This window comes from Hypomesus nipponensis, chromosome 22 (assembly GCF_054491055.1).
Source record: "Hypomesus nipponensis isolate SF chromosome 22, ASM5449105v1, whole genome shotgun sequence".
NCBI classification, from domain to species: Eukaryota; Metazoa; Chordata; class Actinopteri; order Osmeriformes; family Osmeridae; genus Hypomesus; species Hypomesus nipponensis.
Genome location: NC_140382.1, coordinates 12583329 through 12604451, shown reverse-complemented (window position 1 = coordinate 12604451; position 21123 = coordinate 12583329). Strand labels below are relative to the sequence as shown.

Below are 21123 nucleotides of genomic sequence, written 5' to 3'. Positions count from 1 at the left end.
CGCATGACCGGTGTTTGCATGCTCAGGGCCCAATAGTAGAAGAAGACACTTGCAGTGCACGAACCACTACCAGCTGTCATGTGAAAACAGATGTACGATCAGCGCAACGGATAAACAACAATACGACACTTTACCCATTATAACCAAGGTATAGTACATGTCGTATGGACGTTGTAATATCTACAGCGTAGTTTATACATGCCGGGTTGTTTCGCGTCAATTCATTTGCAGGATCTATCTTTGTGAAAACCAACACAACAGCAGTCCTGTGGCTAAGCTAATCTGTCGAAACTGGCTGCACTGTAGAGCTAGCCAACTGTAGCTTATCGAAGTTAGCACGCCCTGGTTATGGACACCTCATAATTTGCTTGCCCTGTAAACATTCATGCATTTGTTGAACCTAAATGTATTCCAAAGTTAATCTCATTCAATAAAACATTTAATCTATTTTATTGCGATATTTGTGTATCATACAGATAGCCAAATTGCAAGGGGCCTAGCAGCCCGACACCTTGCATCCAATGGACATTTAAATACCCCCTTTATGTGTATTGTGAAGCCCGATGAATGCTAGCTAACTTAACCGAGGTGGTTTCCTTTTAAAGATACGCACCTGATGTTCTGTCTATTAAATAAACTAAATATATATATCAAATAAGTATCAGGTGGTTTAAATTGAAGACTTTATCCATAGGGAGTGTCCCAGACAGTCGGTGGTGGTAGCATAGCTTGCTCATAGCTTGCAGTTATCAATATTCTCTGTCTGTTCTGCCATTGCTGGCTATCACAACAGAACGTAGCTTGGCCAGTCAGACAAAGATCAACCCTGCCGTTTTCACTCCTGTAGTTAACATAGAGCTATGCATGTGTTATCCAACTCGTCTCAAATAAATCATAGTTTTCATTAATGGTGTTAAAGGTTTACTTTAACGGGTGGTTTAACTGTATATGCATGTTTTTTTATTTATTTAATTAGTGCTTTTATTTGTTATACAACTTGGACATCGTCTAATTTTATTTACCAGCATTCGTATTTACATTTTGAATAGCACGGTGCTCTGTTTAATCTGATTATTTAAACACTGGCTAAATCCAATCCTTTGTCCCCGTACAAAGTAAATTTGGAGTTGGGAAGCAAACACACCAGAAGGATTTCAAGCGTCAATGAGACAGGCTAAGGTTTAGCCTTTTGTTTACGGCACTTGCCCACCACCTAGCGGCCATTGGAGAGTGCTGTAAAGCTCCTATTGACGAAGTTCCCGATGTCAAAGCGCAATAAATTATATGCCAATTCTTCCTCAGACTTGGAAGTTTAGCTTTATCATGAAGGCTAATTTGCATTGCAAAAAATAGAACAGTGTACTAGACTTGTACTCCACTGGTAGTGAGTATGTACGTTTGAGAAGTTCAAGAGGGTGATTGGATTTGTTACCATATAATCATTTCTGGGGGAGGGGTAGGGGTTAGGGTTAGGGATGGGGGGCCATTATTCAGAGCCTACATAATGGGAGATGAAACTTCTGTCTGTTGAATTTCTCCTGGTGGCTGTTCCCTTTAGGCTGTAGCAGGTGAGGCAGGCAGGGTCAGGATGGCGGGAGCAGAGGTGTATACCCCTGCAAACCCCACCTGCAAGATAATGACCTTCCGGCCCACCATGGAGGAGTTCAGGGACTTCAACCAGTACCTGGTGTACATGGAGTCTCAAGGAGCACACCGCGCCGGCCTCGCCAAGGTAAGATATCTTATATTACAGGGGGGTTTGAAAGGGCAGTGTTTCCTAGGCATGGTCAAGGGTTGTGTGGCTGTTTCTAAAACATACTAAGGGGGAATTGTATATGCCGATGATGAACCAGTAGTTTCATAAAAACTGCCTTCTTTCTCTCTTCCACACACCATTTCCCAGGTGATCCCTCCAAAGGGCTGGAAGCCGCGGCGTAGCTACGACGACATTGACGACCTGATGATCCACGCCCCCATCCAGCAGATGGTGGCGGGCCAGTCGGGCCTCTTCACCCAGTACAACATTCAGAAGAAAGCGCTGAGTGTGCAGGAGTTCAGACGACTCGCCAACAGTGACAAGTTAGTCATTGACCCCCTTTGCGTGCACCGCACTCACTGATCTCAGCCAATCTAGGATTCTTTTGAACAAGATTCATTTGAAAGGGACAGCCCACCTGCGTTAGTCCTTTCTGTCAAGCCATTTTCACCTCTCATCATTGGTGGAGGTAGAAACAGCAACTCCCACACATTGGGAAGAAATGGCCACCTGTGTAAAAAGAGCTAAGGTGTAAGTGTTCCTGTGTGATGTTTTTTTCTCCCACATCTTTCCATCACTATCTGTTGCTTTAGATACTGCACCCCTCGCTACTTGAACTACGAGGACCTGGAGAGGAAGTACTGGAGGAACCTGACCTTTGTGTCGCCCATATATGGAGCTGACGTTAGCGGCAGTCTGTACGATGAGGTAACACCTGGCCGCTCGCTCACAAAGATGGCGGTTTGTTTTTGACCTTGTAGCCTGGTGTCTCAAGCGTACGTTCTGTCACCTTCTGTCTCTCAAAACCGTTTCTCCTGTTACTCCCTCCCTTCTCTCCGTCTCTGCCTCCCCTCCTGCACACACACACACACACACACACACACTCTCATTCTCCCATCATCTCTACTCTCCTTCGCTATCCATCATCCAATTTGTTTTCCTCCCTCTACCCTCTCTCCTTCCTCCTCTCTCCAGGACATTGAGGAGTGGAACATCGGCCACCTCAACTCCATTCTGGATGTGATCGAGGAAGACTGTGGCGTTTCCATCCAAGGGGTCAACACACCCTACCTGTACTTCGGCATGTGGAAGACCTCCTTCTCTTGGCACACAGAGGACATGGACCTGTACAGCATCAACTACCTGCACTTTGGCGAGCCCAAGTCCTGGTGAGGGGGTAGGATGCATGCTCGTGCGTAGGGAGAAGGGGGGGCATGCTTGTGTGTAATATTTTGGGGGCTTGTGGACGAGCAACTTGTCAGGCTTAATTGGGTTGTTTGCTTTCGTCACTGAGGCAAGAGATGGCAAGAGGAGAAGGGGGGGGCTTTTGAAAGAGATGGAGCAATGGAAAAGCGAAAGTGAGCGGGGTGTAAAAAGAGTGGGAGAGAGTGGGAGAGAGTGGGAGAGAGTGGGAGAGAGTGGGAGAGAGAGAGAGAGAGAGAGAGAGAGAGAGAGAGAGAGAGAGAGAGAGAGAGAGAGAGAGAGAGAGAGAGAGAGAGAGAGAGGAGAGAGGGAGAGAGGGAGGGAGGGAGGGAGGGAGGGAGGGAGGGAGGGAGGGAGGGAGGGAGGGAGGGAGGGAGGGAGGGAGGGAGGGAGGGAGGGAGGGAGGGAGGGAGGGAGGGAGGGAGGGAGGGAGGGAGGTGTGAGGTGTGTTTCCTTTCTTCCTCCCTCTCCAGGTTGTCTGGCTCCTCTTTCCCCTGGGAGGGAAGTGTGCTCATTAGAGCAGTCAGCCCTGCAGCCCCCTCAGAGAGTCAGTGTCGCTGCCAGACAGGGCACACACGCACACGCACACTTCACCTTGCCCTCATTTTGACAGCTTGTCGCTGGAGGGGAGATGCTTAAAAGGCACCTCTCCCACCTTCCCTCACTGACTGTATCATGGGCTGCCTCTCCCACCCCCCAGCTCTGTGTGACAGGTCATGTTGTAGGGGTGGGTGGGTGTGTGTTTGTGTCTGGATGCCTACATGTGTGTAGGGGGGGGGGGGGGGGAGTGAGGTTTGGGTTAAAATGCCAGATAGAGGAGGTGTGAGCCAAATGGAACGCCTCTCTCAGACCCAAAGGGAGTTGTACACCTTTCCAGACCTTCATAACAAGAGCCTCCCAGCTGTCATCTCTGGATGAGTTGTTGGGGCCCAAGAGTTGGTCCTCATTATCAAAGCCTCGCTTCAGTGACACATATTGGGCTGTTAGAACTCTAAAGAGTTCCTTTTTTTTTTCTTTTTTTTTTTCTTCACTGTGTTTAGATTCAAGGTACACTTGAAAAGGAAGTGGGTGTTGTGATGACTTAAATCATAGCAAAGACATTTCTTTACTGAAGTGGATATTTTTGTTGCCTGAACTGACCACTTGGTGTCAGTCTTGCAGTGTACCAAATGAAGGAAGATTACTGCTACCCATAATTGTCGATTGTTTGCCTTCTGGTTTGAAATTCAGCGTAAGTGTATATTGTAAACAAGTCACACAAACAAATGTTGATAAGCACGAACATGCGTGCACAGACATGCACAGACACACACAGACACACTACAGTATTGACGGTATCTTTCCCTTGTTTTTTCCCAGGTATGCCATCCCCCCTGAGCATGGGAAGCGACTGGAACGTCTTGCCACAGGTAATTAACGAACGTCAAATGTTCTTCCACATAGACATCCTCAATCTTCACAGTGATCTTCTTCATGGAGGAAAACAAGATTTATTTCCTGTCAGCGGACAACAACAGAGTGTTTTGACGGCGTCCATGTTGTGTGTGTGACTCTTGTTCCTCCTCAGGGTTCTTCCCCAACAGCTTCAAGGGCTGCGAGGCCTTCCTCCGTCACAAGATGACTCTCATCTCTCCCTCTGTCCTGAAGAAGTATGGCATCCCCTTTGACAAGGTAAGCCGGCGTGCAGCGCAAGAGTCCCCATGCTCCGCACATGCAGCTGGGGGTGTGGGAAATAATCTCTCACGGGGCTGCGTTCATGGCCCACCCTCTAGTCTGCCTTCGTCAGTCGGCGTCGACGGGCGATCTGACAAGATTAGACCTTTTAATCTCTCACATTCTCTCTCTCTCTCTCTCTCTCTCTCTCTCTCTCTCTCTCTCTCTATCCCTCCACTGTCTACCTGCACCGCTCTCTCCCTGCCTCTCTCTCCCCCAGATCACCCAGGAGGCCGGGGAGTTCATGATCACCTTCCCATATGGCTACCACGCTGGCTTCAACCACGGCTTCAACTGCGCCGAGTCCACTAACTTTGCCAGCGTGCGCTGGATCGACTACGGCAAGGTGGCCACGCAGGTAAACAGGAAGGTTTGACTGTTCCTATGTCGCTGTCCAAGGCAGTTTCAATCCCCATTTGAATAATGACCGTGAACCTGTGTGACCCGTGTCCCAGTGCACCTGCAGTAAAGACATGGTGAAGATCTCCATGGACCCCTTTGTCAAACGCTTCCAGCCCGACCGCTACCCCATCTGGAAGCTGGGCAAAGACTCCGCCCCCCTCGACCACACCCGCCCCACGCCGGGCTCCACCCCTGAGCTGCAGAGCTGGCTGCAGAGGCGCCGCAGGGTCAAAACGCCCGACAAGAGGTCAGTTCTGCTTCAACCGTTGTACCCTGGATACATAAAAGGGTATATTTGATTTGGGTTACCTCGCACCCCTGTTGTTTGGATCTTAATTAGCCTTTTTTGGGGAAATGTGCTGTTGGGTGAGTCTCATAGATTGAGTTGAGTTAGTTGTGCCATCACAGAGTTCCCATTCATTTTCCTTGTCGTAGCCTTCCTGGTTTGATGTCTGCAAATCCTCGTTCTGATCCTCTCTCACTCCATCCCTCCTAGCAGCAACCTCCCTCACTCTCGTACGCGCTCCAAGCGCCTGCGGACCACAGAGGAGCCCCCGGCCCTGGAGGGCCCCTCGCTCCTCTCCAGCCGCAAGAGGGCCATGCAGGGCCCCCTGGGGCCTAAAGTCCGGAGAGCACTGACCCAGACCGGCAGCAGTGCCAGGGAGGAAGAAGAAGAAGAGGAGGAAGAGGAGGAGGAGGAGGAGGATGAGGATGACGAGAGCTCCTGTCTTAACCAGAATCAGAACTCTCTCCAGTTCCCTGGTAAGAGACTGACTGGCGGAGACAGAAGGTATGGGATCAGAATGCGGGGCAGGACGCTTCAGATAATCCAATCCTCATCGTCTGTGTGTGTGTCTAACCACCAGCATGTAGTGTCATGGGCTGTTCCCTTCTTCTCTGTGGTGTCCTACCGCATCAGGTCAATAGTAAATCAAGTGTTCTCCCGTCTCCAGCAGGTCCTTGCAGACAGATGTGCATCGTCAAGGTGAACAGGATGGAGAGCGACCTCCTGACTTTTCCCTACGCTGAATTACCAGGTTCCCGTCGCCCCAACCCCTCCCCCTGTCCTACATCTCCTTCCAGCAGAAAGGCTTTCTCAGGGCTGCCTCTCCCATCCCCTCTGAACGACCCCCATCAGGACCCCTCGGTTTCCGAGGTCATGGCAGGACCCCGATGTGGGTCAGACTCAGAGACTGCGCCTACACATGCCTGCTCGAAAATGCCAGGACCCCAGGATGGCATTACTAAGCCTCTCCCTTTAGAAGCGGAACCCTCTCTACCTCTTCAGGATGGCAGCAGTAGTAAAGCCGTGTGGTTGGGCTCTTCTCCCCCCCAAACAGGTTGTCCTGGTGGGCTCGAGATGTTCACCAACCCGCCTGTCTCTGAAGCTCTGACAACCAGAGACCCCCCCACCCTGACACCCACCACCTCCAGCACTGACACGGGCAGGGGTCAAGGTACTGAGACGGACATCTCAAACACTACAGACCCAGGGAGGACGCAGCTCACCCGCCTGGCTCGCCACAATCCCCCCGCCGCAGAAGCACTTTACGCGAGCCCAGACCCAACGGGGAGTCATCGTAGCTCCAGTTCAGTCTCGCTTCCACCCGCGCCACACGTCCCCCCCGTACAAAGCCGCCCCTTCGAGAACGGCGGCGCCCCCCCACTGTTGCAGAGGAGCGCCGTCGGGGCCGACATGCCCCTCCTCACCCCCGAGCTTGCGGGGGAGGAGCGCTTTGGCCCCCTCCCTCCCGTCCTCACCCAGGAGATGCCCTCCCTCACCCTGGCCGTCAGCAGCGGTCTGGCAGAGGTGAAAACCTCCACAGTACTAGGCTCTCTACCCGCGCCCGTGCTTCAGCGGGAAACGCCTGTCCCCTCACCGCTCTCGCCTCGGTCGCCAACCGCCGAGTTTGGAGAGGTGGCACAAACGTCGACGATGAAGGAGTCGCTTCAGCTTAACCACCACTGGCACCAGAGTCCTACCCGGGAGGGTTCCCATACCGAACAGATGGCTACTAACTTCACTGCCGACACCCGGCCCCAAACGCCTGCTGGCAACCTCCAGGAAACACTACTCGCTTCGCAAACAGACTTTGAAATGCCCCACAGCCAGTCTGAAAATCGGACTCCTGCTGAAGCCAATGTGAGAGGCAGCCTATCAAGCTTTGAGGCTGCACCAGTAGCACAGCAGCTAAGTTTATCTTCCAGACCCTCGCTCCTTGACACCTCAGGCACTCACGTGACCAGTAGTTCCAGTCACAATGTCATGACTCACACTGGGTTAAGCATTAATACCAGCAACTACAATAATAACACCATACTGGATCATCTTCATGATGATGAGGCTCTTCAGCATCACAACATGGATGCCCATTGTAGTTCTCAAATTCTCTTTCTGGAGCCCAAACCATTCTCCAGTGGCATCTGGAAGAACCTCAACTCCCAGAGTCCCGCGGTGCTCATTGAGAGCCTTCACCCCGAACTACCGGCGGACTTCACCCACGACTCCCTCCCTTACACTATGTGGACTGAACCGCAGTGCAAAGAGGTCACCGACCTTGACGAGCCCAACCCCAACCAACACCAGCAGGACAACCAGGAGGGGGATGGGCCGCTCATCTGGGCCCAGCTGGAGTCCACCTCCCTGGGCTCAGCCGGGGCTGTGGAGCCCCTAGGGCTCTGTGGAGACTTTGAACTCCAGAGAGGGGAGGTTGAGGCGGTCGAAGCCCTGGCACTGTGCAGGGAGCTGGGGTTGGAGAGGGAGGTCGAGGGGGGTCCAGACCCGGAGCCTCCAGGACTAGCCCTGGAGGAAAGGAGGGACGGGGAGGAGGTTTCTGACATGGAGGAGGCTGAGTCTGAGGAGGAGGAGGAGGAGCAGAGCAGTGCCAGGGAGGAGAGCAGCAGCGACTCTTCTTCTTCAGAGGAGAATGAAATGAGTGACTATGGGTGTGGAGACGCTGGGCTGGAACCTGGGGAAGTTTGTCCTGTGAGTACCTGTATTGATGGGAAGACAGACAGACACACACACACACACACTTGCATGCATTCCCAGCGTACCCAGGAAAGAATACGTGGCTACCATCAGCCACACATCCATATTGGCACACGAGACGGGCTAAATGTGATTCGGTCATTTGGTCAGCGTGTGATCAGCTGTCGTTCTTTGCCCTCCCCGTCTCCTCCAGTACCCTCCTCCGTTGGTGAAGAGGAGCGGGAAGAGCTGGCGCCATCCTCTCAGGAAGCCCACTGCCCGAGCTGTGCCCACCGCCGTCAAGCAGCAGGCCACCAGCGATGATGGTGTGATGATGATGACTCTGCTCTTCTCACTCACGCACACGCATACATATACATTGTGTGGGACCTAAGTTCTTGACCTCTGTACATACACTGTTATCCATACATACCAACTCAATGGCGAGCTGTGTTCTTCTTGGGCTCCTTCTAACACACGCGCTCCAGCTCCCACCGTAGATATTTCCCCCTCCTCGCCGGCTTTGTTTACAGAGTGGCAGAGGGCCAGAGACCATGAGCTCGTGACCTCTGATGGCTTTGACAAGGTCGGAGCTGGCCTCCACGCACTGCTGAAGCCCAGCCATCTCCACCCAGACCCCGTCAGTCCATATCTCACATTTTATATTCCCCTCAGCGACCAGTCAGATGTCATTACGCACGCACGCTCTCACACAAACACACATACTTTCTTGTACACTGTACTTGGGTCCACACACCATTGAGGGGTGAGATTGATATCTTATGGCACACCGCAGAAAAATGGGGTTGGCCATAACCAAACGTACCTCTATCCATCTTCATGGCGTTTAGAGAAAGAAAAAGGCTCTTTTTTTATGTTCAACCATTACTGCAGAAACACACACACACACACAGTCTGGCCATGAATAGCAGTGAATAATTCACCAGTTGTTTTATCAGTTTATCTCTGTGAGAGAAGGTTATAAAAGAGACGTCATTTGGGCTTTGTGGGTTTCAAATGAGGGTCTTTAGGCCGTCAGATGCTGGCTCAACATGTGACTTTTACAACCGAGGGAGGAAATATTTGCAAAGAAATGAATATCTTATATTTGTCACTTAACACCAAGCATTCACCATTTAAGAAGCCGGCATATGTTTCAGTACCAATTAAGCAGGCCAATAAAAGTTTCTTGTGGCAAAATAATGTAAATTGAGTTTAATTTATTTGAAACCATTTTTTTTCCTTCTAGAACCCCCTGAGGCCATTCTGGCAGAGGGAGATGAACAGGAAGTTGAGCCATGGGCTAAGCCCCTCCTCTTCCTGTGGCAAAACAGAAAGGGCTACTTCACAGCAGAGAGGGAGTACAACGCCATGGCAGCCGCCATGCAGCCCTACTGTGCTGTCTGCACGTTGTTCATGCCCTACTACCAGGTACACACACACACACACACACCACAACACAAACAAAAACACCCCAAAAACATTCTAACAATGAACCGTCCCAACCCCTCCCAGCCTGAGGAGCGAGCAGAGGACAGCAAGTCCAGCAGCTCCGCCCCCCTGGAGAGTCTGGACTTGGGCGGAGGCAGATCAGGAAGCGGGGCCCCAGGGGGCCTTCTGAGGAGGACCAAGCCTCTGATCCCAGAGATCTGCTTCTCGTACCGGGAGCAGAGCGGACCCCCCACCCCCACCAACCCCCTCCTGCAAGAAGACGGCACCTGCCCCCTGCTCACCTGCCACAGCTGCTGTCTGCAGGTCCACGCAAGTAAGTGTGTGTGTGAGTGTGTCTGTGTGGGTGGGTGAAGAGGGAATCCAAATTCTCGTAACTGCATTTTTTGGGGGGGGAACTTGCTGAAAGATGAAGTTCAACGAGTCCAAGAGTCCCCAGCCTCCCTCCCTCTCTGACTTTATTTTCCCTCCACCTCATCCCCACCCCCCTTCACCTCAACACCCCCCCCTCCCTCTCCCTGTGGTTGGGGGTGTTTTATTTCTCTCATCAGCTGAACAAGAGTGAATCCTCGCCTCCCTGCCCCTGCTCACTTCCTCTACAGCACTGTCTGCCAATACCACAAACCCACACTCGCTGACACACACACACACACACACAAAATCAAAATAATCCCCCCAAAACCCACATGCCCTTAAATCTCCCAACTCCACACTAAACATGTGACACACTTCCCCTCCATTTTTCACGCTCACACTACTCCCAACCCTGGTGTTTGAACCCGTCTTCCCACTCATCTCTCTCTTTCCATCTCACTCCATCCCTTGTTCCAAATGTGTGGGATTGAGGCTTGGTATCAGTTAACATTGATGGAAAAAACACAAGTTTGGGTTCCGGAGCAGACGATACATATGGTCTAGTGCAGCTGCTTCACAGGTTATCTGGACTGTGAGGAGGAAGGAGAGGTGTGTGTTCGTTGGTGTTTGTGTTGGGTTTGATGATGAACGGAGGAAAGGAAAAGTCTGTGCTTGCACAAACACGCTCACACTGTCACACACATCGGAATAAAGCGAACAATACACACACAGCTCTCCCCAAACTGGTAGGGGAAAAGTCATTCCTTGTGTGCTGTCTCCAGGCTCCAGCCTGTGGGTTCTGCACTCCTGCCAGCTGAGAGAAGAATCCCATTAGTCTTCTCTGAATAGTGTTTATTTACTTCCATTCATATGTCTGTGCTGTACCCGTCAAGGACATCCAAGCGAAACTGAAACAACTGACAACAATGCTAAAACAAAGCCTGCGTTCTAGGTTTTTTTTTTCTTTCTTCCCTGGGCTTTTGTTTAGTATTCCACGCTCTGGGACAGCGATGCTCGTGTCTGATGCTGATCTGATGTGCCACGCTGGCAATGTCACTGCCATTTCTGCAGGCAGTCACAGTACAGGGGGGGGTCATTGATATTACGCACACACACACACACACACACACATGCAATCTATCAGCCACATAGTGTACGTGCACAGACAGGTATGAATGCAAGCATATTCTTTACAAACCATAGCTGGAACGCTCTTTCTGTCGGCTTCTGCGTGATAATGAGCGAAGTTGAAAAACACCTTGCCGACCCAGTTAACACGTGCTGGAGACGTGAAGCGAAGGTGTAGCTATCGACATTTACATTTGTTTATTTAGCGAACACTTTTATACAAAGCGACTTCCAAATAAGATCTCACACCATGACTTCTCTCGCCACTTTCACAAACTTCTACAGCCAGGGATGTTGCCTCTGGGTGATAATGTTTTATTTAGCAGACTAGACCAAAAGTGTTTATTTTGATTAGTGACGTGTGTGTGTGGGTACATGTGAGGTCATGCGTTCTGGCCCTTGTTTATTTATATTATTTTACTTTCAATATCACCGCCCCCCCTTCCCCAGGCTGTGCCACAGGAAGTAACTTGTTCACTTCCTGTATCCACAGGCTGCTACGGCGTCGCCGCGGACGACATCGCCGAGGAGTGGTCGTGCGACCGGTGTACGGAGGGAAGCTTCACAGCGGTAGGAGGCCAATCAGATCATGACACAGTGATGGAGGGGTGGATGTGTGTATATGTATATGTGTCCATGCTGTATGAATGAAAGGGTGGGTGGATGGAATGATGAATGTTTTCTCCGTTTCAGGACTGCAGTTTGTGCAACCTAAGAGGTGGAGCCCTTAAGAAAACCACAGATGACAAGTAACTCCACTTATTTATATTTTGGTATTCAGTGTTTCCCAAAATAGCTTGATCTGTGTCTGTATATGCTGCCAGACTCGTGTGTGTGTGTGCACTCGCAGGTGGGCCCATGTGATGTGTGCGGTAGCTTTGCCGGAGGTGCGTTTCAGTGATGAAGCCAGGAGGAGTCCTATAGACACCAGCAGGATCCCCATGCAGAGATACAAACTGGTGAGGACACACACACACACACACTGTTTTCCACAAATGACGTGTGCGCACACACCTATTTCACCCAATACAACACATTTTCCCGCTCATACACTAAGACCCCGCACACCTCTGACACACACACCACCTGTTCATTATGCAGCTTTGATTGCAGGCATGTTCGTTAATTAGGGCTGCAAACACTTCATTAATTAGACAGAGACATTTCTGAAGGTGTGTGTGTGTGTTTGTGTGTGAGACTCTTGCCTAACAGAGTTCTTATGTCTACCTGATCCACTGCCACTATACTGCACTGCTCTGTGGGCTTGTATTGAGGTCAGCAGGCCTCTTCTGTCTGCCTGAAAAAAGGAACCCAGTGACACAACCAAGCTCAGACCCCCTCTCATTTACCAGACCCCTTCTCATTTACCAGACCCCTTCTCATTTACCAGACCCCCTCTCATTTACCAGACCCCTTCTCATTTACCAGACCCCCTCTCATTTACCAGACCATAGTGACTGTCTATGGGACACGTGTGTTGGTCTGTGTTTGGAACATGCAGACAGAGGGAGAGAAGTAAAGAGAGAGTGTGACACAGAGAGACACGAGAGAGAGAGAGACACCCACACACACAGAGGGAGAGAGGAGGACAGAAGGTGGCGCTGGCACACCTCCCTCTCTCCTCTGTGGTTGGTCCATCATTCTTTCACTCTCTGATGGGGGTGCTCCATCATTCAGCCAGGCCGCCATGTGCTGTGGAGCTCGCATTGGACCCAGTGCCCCCACTGTGGCCCAGCACATTCATAATTTACTATCCACACACCCACACTCCCCCACACACACACACACACACACACACACACACACTCACACACAGAAGTCCGATGCATTCATAATTTACTGTGGGAATGTTCTTAACGCATGGCTCAACACAGGGACCCAAATACACTCCGGAGATGGCAAAGGCAGGCAGGGGGAAAGTGGGTTAGATATATACACACACACACACACATACAGAGAAGTGTCTAACACAGTGTGTCTTTCTCTCTTTTGCTCTCTCTCTATCTTTGTCTCTCTTTCTGACACACACACACACACACACACACACACCTACGTTCCGTGCCAGTCTCCTAATCTCACTCATGTCATAATGCCCTACTTACTGTAGGTAGCAGAGCCTGTTGGACCGGTCCATGTTCAGATGACGGGGTTTTACGGAAGTAGAAGTTTTTAAATAAAGATGGGTCAATTTCAAATGTAGGCTACGTGAGACATGGCACTGTAGGGATGATGGGACTTGGAAGTTTGAGATTGCTCTCTTCAAAAGTAGACAGGAATATTCAATCCCAAACTCCTCTATTTATGGCTAAATATTCTTCAAAAAATACAAATTTTGGAAATAAAAACCATTTGGTTCCAGTTCATTTGAGATCACTTCCAGATCTTTTTTCAGACAGCCAGGACAGACATGTATCAGCTGTTATATTCATTGATCTAGAAGGTGACTGCAGCCTCTCTGGAGAGAACATCTTCTGTGTTGCTCAGACAAGGCTAGGTAGCCACCCTTTTACTGCTGTTATAATCACATTCCATAAACACCTCCTTTCTGCCAAGTGTAGCTTACTCAATCCATCTTTGGGACTGCTGTGAACACTTTCACACTTAGCTCGCAGTAGTTCTCAGATTATTCATTCTGACTGGCATATATGCTGTGAATACTGCCTCGAGTTACATTATGAACATGCTTGCCGTAGGTGATATGTTACAATCTTCACAAGAAAGAAAGACCCAACCCCTAAAGGTTCTGTTGAAAAGGCAGCATTTGTGTGCTCTCTCTCTCTCTCTTTCTGTCAGTCTCTCATTCATTCTTAATGTCTCTCTCCCTCTGTCTCCTCCTGTTGCTGACATGTCAGATTGCAGGTCACAAGGTTATTTATAGATGTTGATATGTTTACAAGTTGAATATTTTATGCATACATGTATTTTGCTGGAGCCTGCGTACAGGCAGGACCACACATCCCAGGAAGATGAATACCATATCTAATGTTGTATGTGTCGCTAATGTAGTGATGGGTAGGTGGGAGGGAAGGAGGGAGAAAGGGAAAATAAATGTCTATGAGGCGGGGGACGAGAGAGCTGGAGGCCGCTGTGCTGAGTGGATGTCGTCATTCTCTCCTCGTCGTGGGAGAGCTCTTAGAGGGAGACGGAGGAGGAAGAACAGAACCACAAAGGAAGTGGATTTGATGGGCTGTTGGGAGCAGGAAACGAGGAGGTTGTTTCTGTGTATGTGTGTGTGTGTGTTTGTGAGAGTGAATGCGTCTCTCGCTCTGCTTGTTTGTGTTTGTGCGCGTGCGCCATGATCCCACAGACGGCACAGACAGTTGTGGGTTCAGTGTTCTCTAGCGGGCTGTGGAACCTCACATGACGTCAGCTGAACATCACAATCTCATTTGTACTTGGCAGACCTCTTTCTCTCTCACATACGTAAACTGTATCCAAGTATATACACTGCATTCTGACACACACACACACACACACACTATTTGACCTTATCCATGCTGTTTTAACTGGCCAGTGTGTGTTTTGTGTAGAAGTGCATCTACTGCCGGAAGCGATGTTGGGGGAAGCGGCAGGTGGGAGCGTGCATCCAGTGCTCGTGTGGCCGCTGCCCCACCTCCTTCCATGCCACCTGCGCCCACGCCGCCGGCGTCACCATGGAACCTGACGATTGGCCCTACGTGGTGTCAATCACCTGCCATAGGCACCAGTCGCGGAACTCTCTGGCGGTGAGTATGCAGCGGAGCTCCGCCCCAAATGGGGGCTCAATTGCTGAGCTGGAACACGACCGTGGGCGGGGCAGGGTTCATATCTGTTGGATCCACAGGAATTTACAGGACATATGTTGATGTCCATAGAAGTGTTGGTCTGTTTTGACCCCTGACCTTTAACCCCTGACCCCAGAAGCAGCCGGCTTGCCAGAAAGACATCACACTGGGCCAGACGGTGATCTCCAAACACAAGAACCTCCGCTATTACAGCTCCAAGGTCACCCAGGTCACCTCCCAGACCTTCTACGAGGTAATGTTCGACGACGGCTCCTTCAGCAACGACACCTTCCCTGAAGACATAGTGGTGAGATGACGCGCAATACAATATTGAATTATATTAATTATATATAATTATATATAGATATATAGTTAGTAGAGGAGCACACACACTCTTCACCGTGTTTTTGTTGCCTTTGTAGAGCAGAGACTGTGCTGCACTGGGTCCTCCTGAAGTGGGGGAGGTGGTTCAGGTCAAGTGGCCAGACGGCCTGTTCTACGGAGCCAAATACATGGGCTCCAACATCTCCCACATGTACCAGGTACACACCCACACACACCCACACCCACACCCAGAGACACCACTCCTAATACAGCCACCCACACCCAGAGACACCACTCCTAATACAGCCACCCACACCCAGAGACACCACTCCTAATACAGCCACCCACACCCAGAGACACCACTCCTAATACAGCCACCCACACCCAGAGACACCACTCCTAATACAGCCACCCACACCCAGAGACACCACTCCTAATACAGCCACCCACACCCAGAGACACCACTCCTAATACAGCCACCCACACCCAGAGACACCACTCCTAATACAGCCACCCACACCCAGAGACACCACTCCTAATACAGCCACCCACACCCAGAGACACCACTCCTAATACAGCCACGCGCAGAAAAAGCACACCTTCAGATTCTTTACGTAAGAAAAGTCTAGCACTTGTCAACACACACTTCAAATGAATGTGTGACTGTTCTGACATTACCTGGTCAAGAGGGGATGGAGAGGAAAAGGCGAGATAATTGAAAGAGCCGACAATGGATGGACCGATGGCAGCAAGAGATGGTTTATGATGCAGAGGTTGGGAGGGTGAGATGGAGGAGGAAGGTGACAACCTGCATTATTCAGAGACTGTGAAATATTCACCATGCTGAGATGTAGAAGAGCCTCCATATTCTACTTAAGTCTTTATTTAGTCTGCTGGGGCGCCAGCCATTAGCTATGCATAAATGCTTTGCTGACGTCCACACTGCTCAGAAGCTAAGGGGACTAGACCAGTACCTTTCCACGCACTGAGGTGTGTTCAGCCATGTTTGGTTTACATTTAGTCATTTAGCAGTTTCTGGAAATGGGGGGTTTATCACAACACGTTTATGGAAGCCAAAGTTATTCTCAATAAAGCATTCTTATTGGACACCCTTGGCCTTGTGCAGGTAACAGGAATGTGTTCTATGTTTATGAAAAGTTGAAAAGTTCAACTGGTAAATTGGAAATGGTTGTTGAGAAAAACGCTAGACCAGACACTCGAGAGTGTGTGTGTATCTATGTAACCGGATTAATAAATGCTAAACTGAACAATAAAATCAAAATTGTTGTCGAGGAACATCACTCAAATGTGTGTTTGTGTGTTGTCATGGTCCAGGTGGAGTTTGAAGATGGGTCCCAGGTGGTGGCCAAGAGAGAGGATGTCTACACTCTGGACGAAGATCTGCCCAGAAAGGTGAAGGGGCGACTCGTAAGTATCACCCTCAGATAGCCAGTGGAGATGACCCCCTCCTTTCCTGTTGCCTCTTAGTTACCCCTAGCCCTTAGTTTACCCCTAACCCTTAGTTTACCCCTAGCCCTTAGTTTACCCCTAGCCCTTAGTTTACCCCTAACCCTTAGTTTACCCCTAGCCCTTAGTTTACCCCTAGCCCTTAGTTTACCCCTAGCCCTTAGTTTACTCCTAGCCCTTAGTTTACCCCTAACCCTTAGTTTACCCCTAGCCCTTAGTTTACCCCTAGCCCTTAGTTTACCCCTAACCCTTAGTTTACCCCTAGCCCTTAGTTTACCCCTAGCCCTTAGTTTACCCCTAGCCCTTAGTTTACTCCTAGCCCTTAGTTTACCCCTAGCCCTTAGTTTACCCCTAGCCCTTAGTTTACCCCTAGCCCTTAGTTTACCTCTAGCCCTTAGTTTACCCCTAACCCTTAGTTTACCCCTAGCCCTTAGTTTACCCCTAGCCCTTAGTTTACCCCTAGCCCTTAGTTTACTCCTAGCCCTTAGTTTACCCCTAACCCTTAGTTTACCCCTAGCCCTTAGTTTACCCCTAGCCCTTAGTTTACTCCTAGCCCTTAGTTTACCCCTAGCCCTTAGTTTACCCCTAACCCTTAGTTTACCCCTAGCCCTTAGTTTACCCCTAGCCCTTAGTTTACCCCTAGCCCTTAGTTTACCCCTAGCCCTTAGTTTACCCCTAACCCTTAGTTTACCCCTAACCCTTAGTTTACCTCTAGCCCTTAGTTTACCCCTAACCCTTAGTTTACCTCTAGCCCTTAGTTTACCCCTAGCCATTAGTTTACCCCTAGCCCTTAGTTTACCCCTAACCCTTAGTTTACCCCTAGCCCTTAGTTTACTCCTAGCCCTTAGTTTACCCCTAGCCCTTAGTTTACCCCTAGCCCTTAGTTTACCCCTAGCCCTTAGTTTACCCCTAGCCCTTAGTTTACCCCTAGCCCTTAGTTTACCCCTAGCCCTTAGTTTACCCCTAGCCCTTAGTTTACCCCTAGCCCTTAGTTTACCCCTAGCCCTTAGTTTACCTCTAGCCCTTAATTTACCCCTAGCCCTTAGTTTACCCCTAGCCCTTAATTTACCCCTAGCCCTTAGTTTACCCCTAGCCCTTAGTTTACCCCTAGCCCTTAGTTTACCCCTAGCCCTTAGTTTACCCCTAGCCCTTAGTTTACCCCTAGCCCTTAGTTTACCCCTAGCCCTTAGTTTACCCCTAGCCCTTGGCCCTCGAAACTGAGGGGCAAGGGCTACATAGCCCTAAGAAATGGGACACCACTTGGTTACAGGTACGTCATCTAGCACGTATCGATATCTCCAAAGCAAGTAGTGTTATGCGGTGATATTAAACTAAATTTGCTGCTAATGGAGTTTACTTAAAACTGTAGACATGCTAGTCAAAGAAATGCGGGACTGTTGTGCAATTCAGCACTGTAACATTAGCGTACCAAACTAACCATTTTTTTGAAACGTTTCAATTAGGAAAATGGTTGCAAAACAAGACTGTCATAATTTTTTTATCAATTAATTAAGCCGAATATATTACATTTATTGGACTCTCTGGATGATCTGGCCGCCAGTCACGCAGTATTCACATAGCCCTAGGTTTCAAGTAATCTCCCGATCTAACTTGGTTTTAAGGGGTGTATACCCCTTAGTCTTAGCCCTACCCCTAGCTCAAAAAGAGTATTGGGACACCACTAGCTCTCATGGGAACGCGCAAAACTAAGGGGAAGGGGTAAGGGGGAGTATTGTGATTCGGCCTTACTCTAATCCTGCCACTACTCCACAGCTATTCCTTTCTCTTAATTGTACAAAAGCTAATGGAATTTGAAAGGATTTGAGAGCTTTTGAATTGGGTTCTACTCAAGGCCAGTAGCCTTGAATGGTCCTAGAAATTACTTCTCAACCAAGTACTTCAAACTCCAAATTAGACCTAGGGAGGTTTATAGTTCATTCAATTTTTCTATCTTCTAACTCTCAGAGTTAACTCCCAAAACGGTGTCCCCTGGTGTCACCTTCTAGCTTTACTTCATGACTCCTATTTCCTTACACCTGTCTCCTAACTCCTGCCTCCTAACTTCTCTTCTGTTCTTCACCCTAGTCCACGGCCTCCAGCATGCGTTTCCAGGATGCCTTCTTCACCTCCCAGGGAGAGAGGAAGAGGCAGAGGACCCCCAACTCCCGCTTCCAGAAAGACTATGTGGCCCTCCCAGGCCTCCGTACTTCTACCAAGAGCACATGGGAACCACGAGGCAGTCCCAAAGGGAAATGAAGGCAGGCATGAGGAGAGAGACCCAGAAGAGGAGTACACTGAAGTGAATGTCAAGTGATTGTCGAGGGTGTTGTCGTGCGTGTGCCTCTGTGTGTAAATGTGAAAGAAAGGGGGCTAGGTTGGTGGAGACCAACTGTGGTTGGACGATGTTCTGAAGGGTGGCGGAACAGAGTGCATCGTGGGTAGTGGTTTGCCTAGCGTTTCCGATCTGTCAGGGAAATCAAACAACAAAACAAACTTATATTTGTCACATCTTTTTTGAAATAAACGACAAAAACGAAAAGTTTTTCCTTTGTAAAATATAAAAAACGAAACAAGATTTTTTCTAAATGCCCTACATACAGTAGCTTTTGGGGAATCTATCCCCTGTTCTTATTTTGGATATTAATGCACTTTTTGCTTGTTCGATCATTTTTTGTTGTTCTGAGCCTACTCCCTTCCCTGCATGTTCTTATTGTCTGATTCTGCTTTTGGGCCGAGTCTCAATAGTCTACAGCAACTTCCTTTTCTCGCCTCTTCCTCTCTTAATACTTACCTAAAAGTACATTATTTCCTTGAGTTCAACCTTTTGATTTAACCCATTTTATCATGACCTTGGGTTATATAAATCTATGGCCCTGAACTGGCTTGGTTAGTACATTATGAAGCACAGGAGACAAAAGAATGAGATGAATCCATGTTAGACTATTGGGATGTGACCATCCCACCCTATGTGAAAACACACTACTTATAAACTGTCACTGTTGAATGACATGCTTTGTCAAATTATTTAATTTAATATTTGTATTTATTTTTGGCTTGCTATAATGTATTGCTACTGTAACTGCTGTAAGCAAGAGAAAACAATAAAACATCCATGTTGGCTTTTTTAAGACCCCACTATTGTGTGTTTGCTTGGTCCTGAATAACTGTTGACCCCCCCTAATTAAGACTTGGACCCCCCCAAAAGAGGTCAAAACAACAGGTCGGAGGGTCGATACATTTATATATCGTTCCTACTTGTAATCGTAAATATTACTGTCCGCCCTGGAGAAGAAGCTGACCCCCCTGATTATCATTGTATGATTCGCACTCTGTTTCTAACCAAACTAAAGATAATCTTCCTGAGATTAACAAGCGTTTGGTGGAGAGAGACGATATTTATGAAACTATGTTAAGGTGAAGTCCCACATCTCACAATGTAACAAGTTAAAATAAACAATATAAAATTAGGATTTGAGCCCAGGCTGTTGCAGTACTGCCCTAGCATGTCTGAAAGAGCATGCCCACTAACCCAGTAAGCTAACAGGGGAGCCCTGCTTTCTTCTCTAGATAGCTCAATGTCAAATTTAAATGTTGAGTAATGATTGACATGATCCCTGATAGCTCAGTGGTTAAGGATGCGGCTACTGTGTGAGGGGTCTTGTGTTCAAATCTGTCTGAAGGATTTTCTTACAGCTCAGTTTTTGCTCTTGGACTTATAAATAAAACTGATAAAAAGTACACTCAGTTTTAGACTCTTGGTTGAGCCTTTCCTGGTGGGACAGTTGGGTAACTAGAAGGACAGTTGAGATATGAACAGTCGGGGAGTGTGCCGCGGTTTACAGGGATCTGGGCCCATAGATGTGTTTGGCACTACACTGTGTGCTGGATTTGAACCCAGGTTGTTGAGGTTTAGGCTCTTGTTCTCAACCCAATACAACACAGGGTCCCCCATCTATAGACTTTGAAATAACATATACATCACTTAACTGATATCAGTTAAATTCATTATCAATTGGCTTGAGTGAGATTTGAACCAGGGGAACCATGTTTGGCAGTAGACTCAATGGTAAACATGCTTACCCACTAAGCCACAAAGGTTTCCTGCAAAGTTACTTTCTACCAATGCCAAAGGACAACGTACGTTTTGTTTCTGCTAATGCCAAGTTATAAAACAGAATACTCTGCCTTCTAATCATACTTACGAAACAAGTGAAGGTTTGCTGAAGGATTTCTAAGAACTCGTTTACAAAATACAGTAACGATAAGAAGACTTTTCTTGCATTGACTTATTTCTGCAACATGGATAAATATTAAACAGAAATGTACAGCTTACCATCTATTAAGGGGTGGGAATCTTTTGGTACCTCACAATTCAATCCTTGGGCCACGATTCAATAAAAATTGCTTCACGATTTTAATCTAATTGCGATTCAATATATGCTTACATAAAAATAAAAATAAATTTGAATCAATGTGAATCGATGTAATTCACTAGAAGACTGAATAACGATTCATATGTGAATCGATTTCTTTCCCCACCCCTAGTACTTAATGCTGAATGAAATTAGGTTATTAATGTGATTGCTTTATCT

At 48.6% G+C, this 21123-nt stretch overlaps 1 protein-coding gene across 6 annotated transcripts; it reads left to right on the top strand.

The window, feature by feature from the left end:
- The first annotated feature begins 65 nt into the window (after nt 1-65).
- On the top strand, nt 66-19661 carry kdm4c (lysine (K)-specific demethylase 4C). Of its 6 annotated transcripts, none has more exons than XM_084686654.1 (22): nt 66-148; nt 1559-1732; nt 1904-2079; nt 2350-2464; nt 2732-2925; nt 4319-4368; nt 4527-4630; nt 4893-5030; nt 5128-5321; nt 5574-5836; nt 6028-8060; nt 8260-8371; nt 9295-9476; nt 9561-9810; nt 11470-11546; nt 11670-11725; nt 11827-11935; nt 14507-14701; nt 14877-15047; nt 15163-15282; nt 16400-16492; nt 18617-19661. In XM_084686654.1, the coding sequence occupies exons 2-22, from the start codon at nt 1589-1591 to the stop codon at nt 18785-18787; spliced, it is 4947 nt and encodes a 1648-aa protein (XP_084542780.1). In that variant the 5' UTR covers nt 66-148; nt 1559-1588; the 3' UTR covers nt 18788-19661. The 6 variants fall into 6 exon arrangements, with proteins under 6 accessions (XP_084542780.1, XP_084542781.1, XP_084542782.1 ...); XM_084686655.1 differs by having other exon boundaries at nt 5571-5836; nt 6031-8060; XM_084686656.1 differs by having other exon boundaries at nt 5571-5836; nt 14880-15047.
- Nucleotides 19662-21123: the final 1462 nt, after the last annotated feature.